At 42.8% G+C, this 11,081-nt stretch overlaps 1 protein-coding gene across 1 annotated transcript in view; it reads left to right on the top strand.

Moving 5' to 3' along the window:
- Positions 1–558: 558 nt before the first annotated feature.
- Positions 559–11,081, top strand: part of CAPN3 (calpain 3) — a 28,417-nt gene continuing 17,894 nt past the window's right edge. The window contains exons 1-5 of the mRNA XM_071558339.1: positions 559–1,410; positions 7,324–7,393; positions 9,192–9,310; positions 9,934–10,067; positions 10,480–10,648. Of these exons, the coding sequence (XP_071414440.1) occupies positions 1,117–1,410; positions 7,324–7,393; positions 9,192–9,310; positions 9,934–10,067; positions 10,480–10,648 (786 nt within the window). The 5' untranslated portion in view covers positions 559–1,116. The remainder of the gene's footprint in view (positions 1,411–7,323; positions 7,394–9,191; positions 9,311–9,933; positions 10,068–10,479; positions 10,649–11,081) is intronic.

Raw genomic sequence — 11,081 nt, 5'->3', positions numbered from 1 at the left:
TACCAAGCTGTCCTGCAAGGTAATGTCAAGTGCCCTCATGAGGTTGAGAGCTGTGCTGGCAGTGGTTTGTGCCTCCGGTAGGGTCTCCTATGCCAGACAGGTCTCAGCTGAAAGGTCAGACAAAGTGTGTCCACAGGCAGGATGGGCTCTCTAGCCATCTGGCAACCATCCTAGGAGAAGGACAACTCTAACTCCAAACCCGGGCAGATGGAGCTCGCTTAGCCCTGCAAGGCCATCCATCTAAGAGAAGGATACTCTAACCAAATCTGCATCCTGAGGACTTCACTGTCACTGTCCAAGCTCACTCAGCTGTGGCAGATGAACCTTAGGATTGGAAGGGTGGGGCCAGTTCCACGCACGAGGTGCCTCACTGAAAAAATCCACTGCGTGGGCTCGAAGGGTTCACCCACATTGCAAAGCCCTGTAGCGACAGGCAAGGGACGAAACAGCCAGTGTCCTTTTGCAACCAGACTTGCCTCTCCTACTTCGGCCTTTTTAGTCACCAGCACATTTGCAGGAAGTGTGGGTAGAGCACTTCCCAAATCTTCGTTTGCAAAGCCTGTCCATGATGACCTCATAAATAATGTTTCCAAACCAGCAGCAGTCTAGCTTCCAGTTTCACTGTTCTCTCTAGTTAAGGAAAATATGAACTGCTTGCATCAGGAGTTGGCCCACACATAAGGCCTGTCCCATGAATATGCCTGGCCTTGGCACAAGCTGCACAGGAGACTGACACCATCTCACTAACCTCCTCCTTCTCATTTTCCCTCTCTCTTTGCCTGTGGTTATTTTTAGATTTCAGGGTTAAAGCTTGTCCCTTCTGGATGCTTACACGCACACGGCAGACACACACATGCTGCAGATCCTACAACTCAGACACAGGACTTGGCCAACAGATTATCCTGCCCGACAGCAAGGAATAATTTCCAATTTCTTACGACAAACTACTATTTTTTGAGAGGATGAAAAACCACATGGAATTTTCTGGCTTGCAAATTTGACTTGAAGACTTTCAACGGACAAAACAATTTACATAGTAACTTCCTCTTTTCTGAAGTTTCCTTCCCGTTTGCAAGATTTTGCTTTCTTTCAACATTTGCTGTAAGCCTGATTCCCATGCCGTCTGCCATAAATGCAGAGGTGGCTCAGCAAACAGCTACTGGGTCAGGTTCCAGCGCTACTATTAGCACTACAACTGAAGGGGCAGGTGGGGGCACAGGGGGGATTTATTCTGCCATTATAAGTCGCAACCAGCCTATTATCAGGGTAAAGGAGAAGACCTATGAAGAGCTTCACAAGAAGTGCCTGGAGAAAAACATTCTCTATGAGGATCCTGATTTCCCACCAAATGAGTCCTCCCTCTTCTATAGCCAAAAAAGCCCTGTCAAGTTCGAATGGAAAAGACCACGTGTAAGTAACATGTTTGCTGAGTGCCTTTTTCTGTAAATTGAAGTAACTACTTCCAAGAGATGGAATGAAGTATGTAGAAAGAGACATAGGAAATTTAATTTTCTTCTTGCATAGTTTGCCTGGGATTTTGTTGTCTGAATCTAGCAAAGCAAAACTCATTCTGCAAGAAGTTACTGGGTTTGCCGAGGCTTAATTTTTTTAGCACTACATTGTTTCCCTTACAACTTTATTTTAGCAGTCTGCTGTTTTCCTAACGTGAAAATAAAAAGGACAGGTTATGATCTGAAACATGCTTTTATTCAATTGTTCCAAGCATTGCTTATCCAACTTGCAAAGGTTGGTTAGCATATTAGCCACTTACCATGGAGGTGGGTGTTCTAATCACTAGGAAGACCCACTCTTGGCTACTAATCTGATTAATTTTTCCTATCTTGTAGGTATTTCCCAGGTATTTTTCTTGTCTCTCTCACAGGCAGAGGTCTAATTGCTCAATTCCCAATTGATTTCCCTTCCTACCTACACTCTCCCTGTCATATCTGCTGGGCAGCTGCTTCCTTCTAGTGAGGCAGCCACTGGGACACTGCCTTGCCCCCTGCCATCCCCTGTCTGATTGTGAGGGCATGGTTCTGAGGAGCTTCCACAGCTCCCTCTCCCTGGCATTTTTTGGCAACATCTTCTAGAACTGCCATACTTCCCCTGCACCCAAATCTGTGCTTCAATGGCAAAGTCAGTGGTAATAGATAAAACTGACCCCAGGAGCATAACTAAACAGCAGAAGACCTGGAGCTCTTGTGGGTGGCTGTTACAGACATGGAGGAAGGTCATATGCTGTGGTCACAACTGCAACATGAGCACTGCAGGGACCAAAACGAGCCCCCCATCTGTTGTGCCCTGTGCATATCTGCCCTATCATTCCTTCATCCTCACCGCAGCTGCATCAGTCCCTGGAAGTGTGTGTGAATGAGTTAAATGTAGGCACACATCAATCATCTTAAAGGGATGGGAGTTCCCCTATTTCTAGGGAGGGAAACGATACAGCGGTGCAGTGCATGAGTGCCAGCACCCTGGAGCAGACAGATTGCAAGTGCGCATCTCAGAAAACATCAAAAACAACAAAAAAATCCACAGTATAACCTCAGACTTGTCTAATATAATTATGCATGCACAGGTGAAGAAACCTTTGTTCTTGGAAATATTCAGACATTGGGGTGTTTATCCCAAAGACATCTCAAAGTCACTCATCAACAAGGGAGCTTGGAAGCTCTGTACTTATCATTCACATAGAAGCAACAAACCAGGGACCATTTAAGACTTAAAATACAACCTAACATCAAAACCAAAGATATGTGTGTTCTTTTGACACAAATATTCAGGCATCTGACATATCCATGGTGCCAGGTGCAGGTGGAGCAGAGGCAGGAAATCTGGAGAGCTGTAGTTTGTGCCTGCAGAGTACTGGCGTGCTGTGAGATTGTGGGTCCAGTCAGTCCTGACTCTGACAGAAACAGCTGTTTCTGCTGGGGACACACCAGGCCTGATCTGTAGACATGCTTGTGCCTTCTCTAGCAAATGTGTTTGTTTAAAACAAACCCTGTAATTCATGTACCCAGCAGGTGCCCAAAGAGGAGAGATTCGCTCTACTACAATGCTTTTTCTCCTTTTATAATATGTCCTCTACCTTGTGATTCATACCACAGCCACAAAGTGAAACTGGTCCTGGATGCTCATGCAGAAGACCTGTACTTATTGATGCTGATCTCTGGTTGACCCTGGGATTTGAAACTGTGGGTTATATTGCACTGCTAGGAGGACTTCTCTGATGATATTAAACATACATGAATAGCCATGATGGACACATTAGTAGAACTTCATAAAGTCAAATGAATATGAACTAGTAATAGTGGGCTAAAGAGTATTTTGCTAAGAGATGAAAGGAATCAGTAAAGCACCACATGTAAAAACTCAGTTCCACAGGCCATGTTTTGTAATGGTCTATAAAGGTATGGACAACTTCTGTTCTTATTAAATTGTAATAGCTTTTTTTTTTTTGAAAGAAAGTAGCTATCTTAAGAGCTATAGTCTTATAAAGTGGCAATTTTAATAACTTTGAAATTCAGGTCAGCAGCTGAATAAAAATGAGTCATGGTGTCCACTGAGCCCAGTGTAAGCAACTCCCCCTCCCACATGTGGGCTGCAGGGACCTGGGCCCTTTCTGCTTTCCCTGCCAGTGGCTGTGCTGTGACTCAACCTTTTCCTAGGGGCTCCTGCCATTCCTTACTGGAATGGTGTGAGATGTCCAGCATGCCAGCCCCAGAGCTGCCCTTTGCTCTCATGCATCTGACAGACTGTTCTCTTCACAGTCAGTGCTACCCAGAGGTCCAGTCCTTTCCTGCCACCTCCCAAAATGATTTGCCTCTGCTGCTGTAAGGGCAGCGAGCGCATGAGGAGTGGTCTTGTCCCTTATTGACAGAAGGACAGAGGCCACACAGGGCAGCTGTGAGCCTTGGCATAAGGGTGGCGAGAAGACCTCTGTAATTCCACCTGGCTGGTGACTGCCATGCCACTACATGAATGCACAGGGAAGACCTCCTAATACTGAGTTCAGGCAAAAGCCAAGTGACAGCCCTGAGAGTTTCCCTGAGTAAAAACTGGAGGATCCACCTCTGCAGTGTTTATGCTCAGAGTATGTGCGAGCATAGTTTAAGTACACAGAGGCAAAATGGAACCGTTCTCACCTGTGCCAGGTTATATCCAGCTCAGTGATTGGCTGTGCTCAGTCTCCTTAAGGGCCTCAGCCTCCCACAACTATGCTGCCTGTGGAAATTTCTCACAACTGAGAGCAGGGAGGAGTTACCCATCTTTCTGAGCTGAGAAAAAGTCTGTATTATAACATAATACATAGTATTGAGAAGTCTTGCTGCAGTTATTTTTGGATCTAATGACACTAAGACATTGATACGAAGGCTCTGCCATGACACTGTGCTTTCAAATACACCACTGTCATTCTCCTGTCATTCTCACAGCCAGGTCACAGCATTAACCACCAGATTCAATTACTTCCTCCTTATGGTGATCCTCTCCATAACCAAGAAAATCACCAGGAGGAGCTTTCTTTCCATAATGAATACAAATCAAATTAAGTCAAGAAACTTGGATTTTGCTTAGAATGGAAATTAATCAGTCATATAATTTACTACACACATGTGAAGCTGCTTGAATTAGCAATCACAAAATGTGGACCTGTGCAAGTAGTACCACAAAGCAAAGATGGCATTTAGTGCCACCAAAGCAGGACTTTCAGAGGAGGGTAATCTGACTGGGAAGCTCTAAAACCAGCTTGGTGTCTGACACCATTGAGCTCTCCCTTGAAGTGTGCAATACAGCCCTTTTAACAGCATGGCCTAGACCACAAGAGACCAAGTGAGAAGAATGAGGCTACAAATTGTCTTAGGCAGGCCAAAGAAAATGCTTCCTCAATTGATAGGATCAGTTTAGGGAATTTACTTAGAATGCCATGTTTATTAACAGCAGGTTTTGAGGGAATTAAGGCCTTTTGCTCCAAGAGTATAAAGTGACTGGAAGATTTTTTTTCCTGACAGAAGAAAAGCTAATGAAAATGTAACAAAGGTCAAATGCCATTTTTAGTTGCATGCTTTCCTTTTCATTTTCCAGTGCTCCCTTCCAACTGACTTATTAGTACACTCTGCCCAGAAAGCAGCATGCACCACGAATAGGTTTTTTCTAGGATTCCTGGTTTTACTTGCTATAACTTTGACTCTTTGTAATGTGGTTAGTCTGATCTGGATGAACCCGGTACAACACAAAGGTCCTTTGGATAGTACTAAGGTAGTCTGAGGCTCTCACATCAGAGGAGACCCTTTCAAATGAATTATTGCACCAATGGAGGGCAGCCTGTTGGGGATTCCCTGTGATAACTTGACCTAAAAGAAGAAGAGCAATCCCTTGCTTAGCCAGGTAGACTGGAAGGACAGATCTGCCACCTGCATCTTGAACACCAGCTTGCCTTGCTCTGTTGTTTCAGCCCTGAAAGACCTTAGAACCTTTCTCTGCAACTTCAGCTGTACTCAGCACAACTAGCACAGCTGGAAATCAACTAGAGAAATACAATATTAAAATCACACCCACAGTGTACTGAACACACTGGTCCACCACAAAGAAATGCAAGAAAAGCAATTCTGTTACAGCTAAACCAGTCCATATGACAATTGCATGATTCCCTGCTTTGGTCTCCTTTACCAACCATCCTACAAAACAAAGGACCCCAAGATGCAATAAATAGCCCTGAGTAACAATCCCCACTGTATATTTAATCTTTGGAAACACCTAGGCACCATTTAAGTACTTTCAACTAAAACATAGCATGCTGGATTTCAAAGCTTGCTATAACTGGAGCAGGATCAAGCCAAAATACAATAAGAGAGTTGAAAAACCAAAAACCTGGCATGTCACAGCTGGTTTTCAGCACAGCATCACAGCAATGTGAAGAAAAATATTTTCATCAAAGCATGGGGGTGGAGAAAAGTATGAAGGCATCTCAGACAGCTGCTCAGACAGAAGTGGACTCCAGGACAGCTGACCGAGACCCAAAATAACAGGACAATCCCTACATTCTCTCCCTCGAGGAGAATAGATGACATGGAAGTTAGTCTCTCTATTCAGTTAAATGACTAATCCAAATATTTACATCAAAGCAACTCTGCTGATTACTGTGAAGAAGCAAAAAAATGGGTTTAAGCCAAGTGAAACCACTGGATCTGAAACATGAGTCTGGGAAAAGCCAGGGCTGCCCTGATGACATGAGTCAAAAGCTTTAGCCTGCAGAGGTAGCGTCAGCTGCCTGTGATGCCACACAAGCAATTGTCAGTTGGTTCTCCTTCCTGCTCTAGTCCCAGTGTCTTTCAGCAGATTGAGTTCTTGAACTATACTTTTTCTTCTTCCCCATTTGTAGCTGTTCAGGGCAGCGGTCTTCAAGTTGAAGTATCTTTTTTTTCTTATATCATAAAAGATGGGGCCAAAAGTTGTGTCTTCTTATTCTTCTCCATATCAAGCATTCGAGTATGAGAGATGGGATAAAGTAGGACTCTTTTTTCTCTGTAGGACAGGTTATATGCACTTCTTCCTTTGGTTTTCCTATACTCCACAGTTCTTTGTCCCATGTAGAAAATAGTTTTGAAACCTTGCAATAGTCCCACCTCATTTGCTGGTAGTTCCTACATAGTCCTTTCCTCCCTACAGAAATTTCATAATTATTTATGCCTATACAGCATCTTGTGCCTGTTCTGTACTAGTATAAATACTGACAAACCCAATACATTTCGCTATGTGCAGGACAAGAGAAGACTTTCCTGTCCTCAGAGACAGATGATATCTGTAGACATTTTTGAATGCAGCATTGTCAATTAAATACTGCAACGTAAGGAAAAGAATAAAATCTCTTAACCAGCAAGTAATTATTTCTGGTAACTAAACATCTGATCCTGGGAAAACTTTAAGGAGGAAGACTACCAGTGGTATTTAGTCAGGTCCCCTGATGGTTTGTTTCAGCTACCTGCTCTTCTGTTTCCTTGTTTTGGTTTTTCATAACTGTGCAGAAAAAAATATTTTTCCCTGTTTTTCTCATTTTAAAGTGTTTGTATCCTGTACAGAGGAAGCCTCCCAGACTAGCTATGAGATCCTGCAGGTACATGAAAAAAACTCTGACTGAAGTCTGGAACATCCAGATTCCAAAAAATTTTCATAGTGAAACTCTGCAGATGAAAACTGTGCAAGAGATTTTGATATCCACAAGCTATCCTACAGGAAAACATTGTTCTAAAACTGCCTTTACTTCTATACTAAACAGGCATCATAACATATGCTTTTTCTGCTCATCTACCTGTTTCTATTTTGCAGGAAATCTGTGAGAATCCGCGGTTTATTATTGGAGGAGCCAACAGAACAGATATCTGCCAAGGAGAATTAGGTACAGAATTCTTAATCAAACTCTGCACTTTTTAAAGTCTGCAGCATAGTTTAGCTCTTACTTAGTTTTCCTTTTCTTTCATGATGATATTTGAAATTTTCTGTCCCAATGTACCACTACATATCTACTGATTTCTTCTCTCTATAGCAAATCATTGATATCTGCTTAGTAGCAATCTATGCAAGAATTGCACGGTGTTTTGCTTTTCATGAACTAATGTCATCAGTGTGTTTCAAAACACTACTTGGCCCTTCTTTTGCCCTTTGAAGAGGGACAAAAATAGTTAAGACAAGAAAAAGAAATAAAGGGGAGTTATTTGACTGAGAGAAAAATCTAATCAGTTACTGCTGTGTCTTTTCAGTTACTCCTGTTGTTTCGATATAAGGGCTTCTCAAGGCCTCCAGCTAGATGTGCATTGTACTTAAGAACAACCACTACATTGAAGACTTCAAGTTCAGATGCTCAAAGATACTTTGTCATATAGAGGCACTACTTAGGTACAAGTGATGCCTCTGCAGCAGTCGTTCACACAATGCTCACCTGCACTGCTTTGTTAAGTCATTGCCCACTCAGCTTTCCTATGTCTTTCATGGTTTTACAACTCCTCCTCGATCTTTATGTTAAGCTAACACATCCTAATGTGTATTATACCTCCATTTTAAGTGTTCTATGCTTGTGACAGTCCTCACCATCTTCCTAGTACTTTTTCTTTTTTAAATTTGATTAAAACTGCCTTTCTTTTTGAGGTAATCAGAACGTCACAGATGCCACGGTATGGATGCAAATGAACTTATTTGCATAATATGTTCTCTCTTTTGTCTTCTGTTCCTTTGCTGACTACCCCTGGAATTGTTTACTTTTTTGACATCTGCCAAACACAGGATAGTTTAGAAAACTCCTGGTCAAAGTGGTCCCCCATCCTTTGTAAGGGGAAATAGGTAACTTAGAATAGTTACCATATAGTACTGCTATATGCATAGAATTGGCTTTCCAAAATATATACACATATATGTATTTCTGTGTGTCTTATCACTCTACCAGATTCATAAATTTCTTTTACAACTCCCTGGAATCAGGTTTAGTTTTCATTATCTCATATAGTTGTCTCACTCTACTATTTCACACTGCTCAGGCAAGCTTACCCTAGAGCTTCTCTTACAATAACAGGTAGATTTTAGTTAAGGGTTGAGGCACCCTTTGCTGAACACAGAAGTACTATGGAAGAAAACCACTTTCCCAGAGCTCCTACAGAGGCAGGAAACTGTACAAAAGTCTGAAGGAGAAACTGAAAAGCATTAAAGGGAATGGTGTTTTCAACAGTGCAAACACAGATTTAAAGAGAGGAAAAGAACAGGAAAGAGGCCCCACAGAATGATGATTGGGACAATGTGTTATCTTGAGAGCAGAAAATGAGAGTAGTCTGAACCTCAGCTTCAGGGAGCTCCATCTGCAAGAGTGTTCTCTCTCAGCTAGTCTAAGCTTGAAAGGAGAATTATTGAAGGAAGTCAGACAGGCATTCACATAGGACATGGAAGTCTTAACACAGGCAACAGTACACATGAGATTTTAGGCTTTTTCTAAGTTACAGGGAACATCATCCATGTAACATGTGTGTACCCAGCCATGAACAATGCCCCCAAGCATTTCTGGAGCACAGATAGTGCTTAAGTACTGGAGAACACATGGAGAATCATGCTCTACCGAGAATTAACATGTCACTTTCCAGTATCTAAGGTTTTCTCTTTGATTATAGTTGCTCTGTCCCTTCATTTTGTCTGCTGCTTCTGCTTGTTTACAGGTAACTGCTGGTTTCTGGCTGCCATTGCTTGCCTGACACTGAATAAAAAACTACTCTGTAGAGTCATACCTCATGACCAGTCCTTTATACAAAACTATGCTGGCATCTTTCACTTCCAGGTGAGTCCCTCAGTCTAGTGGTAAGCAGATGTATTTACCCAAGACAGAGATCAGCTCTTGGCATGCTCTTCCTTCTAGCTTCTCTGCCCTTTGGAAGCGTGAGTGAGAGCAAGGAGGAAAAGGGATTGAATTGCCTTACGCCAAATTCTTCCATTAGGGCGGTCACAGTAGGGCCAGCCCATACAAGCAATTAGGGAGCATTAACCCACCAAGGAAGCATTTGCAGATTGCCATGTCCTGTGCATAAGGAATAGCAACAGGTGCCCAGTCCTGCGAGCTCAGATGTGGCACTACAGCTGGCACAGACATATGGGTAGTTGCCAAGAGCATCTATTTTTAGGCCCACAAACAGCTGGTCTGCCAAAACAAGTTATCAAAGAACTTCTTAGACAGAAAATATTGACTGCTTTCCTTAATTCCCTTGATTCTCTTAAGGAATCTCTCACTGTTCTGCATGCATTGCCATGGGGAATTCAGTACAGCTGCCTCTCTCCCATCAGTTTCAGCCACATTAAAGAGCAGTTCGCTTCCACATTTCTCCTCTCTCAGCCTGACTTTTCATCCAGGCTCCCCCTCCCTGCACCAAGTTAATCCAGGGTGTTTTTCTGTTTGCCTTCATTCAGTTCTGGCGCTATGGAGACTGGGTGGATGTCGTCATCGATGACTGCTTACCCACATACAACAACCAGCTGGTCTTTACCAAGTCCTCCCAGCGCAACGAGTTCTGGAGCGCCCTCCTGGAAAAGGCTTATGCAAAGTAAAGCAAACTGCAGGACTGTGATGGGTTCCCCCAAGAGGCTCTGTCTGGGGAGGGGCTTAAACCACTGCATACAGGACTTACAACCAGCATACAGAGAGGCTCTGAATGCCTTTGTCTATAGGTTCTCATGCCTCAGAATCGGGGAAGAGCTAAAGCATATTTTCTAGGAAGTTTTGCTGCTCATTCAAAAATCTACATTTGATTTTCAGCACATCTTTTTTTTTTTGGTATGTGTACAGGTGGCATGTTTTAAAACTTTTAACTTGTGAGTTACCAAACAGATATTTGTGGGGTTTTATAGTATATGTGTTTACATAGCTGTAGTTACACACACATAAGATGGATATAAATATATATGTAGGTATCTTTATATGTGTAAAAGAGAATCTTTTTTTTTTCCCTTTCTAAGACTCCATGGGTCGTATGAAGCTTTGAAGGGAGGCAACACCACCGAAGCTATGGAGGACTTCACTGGAGGAGTCACCGAGTTCTATGAGATAAAGGATGCCCCTAAAGATATCTATAAAATCATGAAACATGCTATCGACAGAGGATCCCTCATGGCCAGCTCCATTGATGTAAGTCCATATGAATTTTGCAGTAAGCCATGAGAAATGGCAGAGGAGAGGGACCTCTCCACTCATAACCAAATGTATGCCATATTTGGAACTGCTTGGCTTAGGCCACATAGAAAACATCCATTTCTAGGAGATGGAGTAACCCTCAGTAGGGACCACTGGCAAACACTGAGTGTCAAAAGGGAAATAAACAGAAGCAGAACATGGAGGTGCAGAGAAGGAGGCCAATCGGCAAAACCAGCACCCCTTATCCCCTCAGTACCTTCACCCAGTTAAATGAGATTAGTATGGGACTGCTGCAACTCCGTTAAGACACAAATCTGCATATCAAAGATGCTAAGTGTGCAAATACTTAGGAAATTAACCTTTTGTTACCAGTGTGGCCTCAGATTGTCTTCATTTATTGTGGTAAATTTAAAAGCAAAAACTTATT

The sequence above is a fragment of the Pithys albifrons genome, chromosome 6 (assembly GCF_047495875.1).
Source record: "Pithys albifrons albifrons isolate INPA30051 chromosome 6, PitAlb_v1, whole genome shotgun sequence".
Classification (NCBI taxonomy): Eukaryota; Metazoa; Chordata; class Aves; order Passeriformes; family Thamnophilidae; genus Pithys; species Pithys albifrons.
This window is presented reverse-complemented; position numbering and strand designations above follow the sequence as displayed.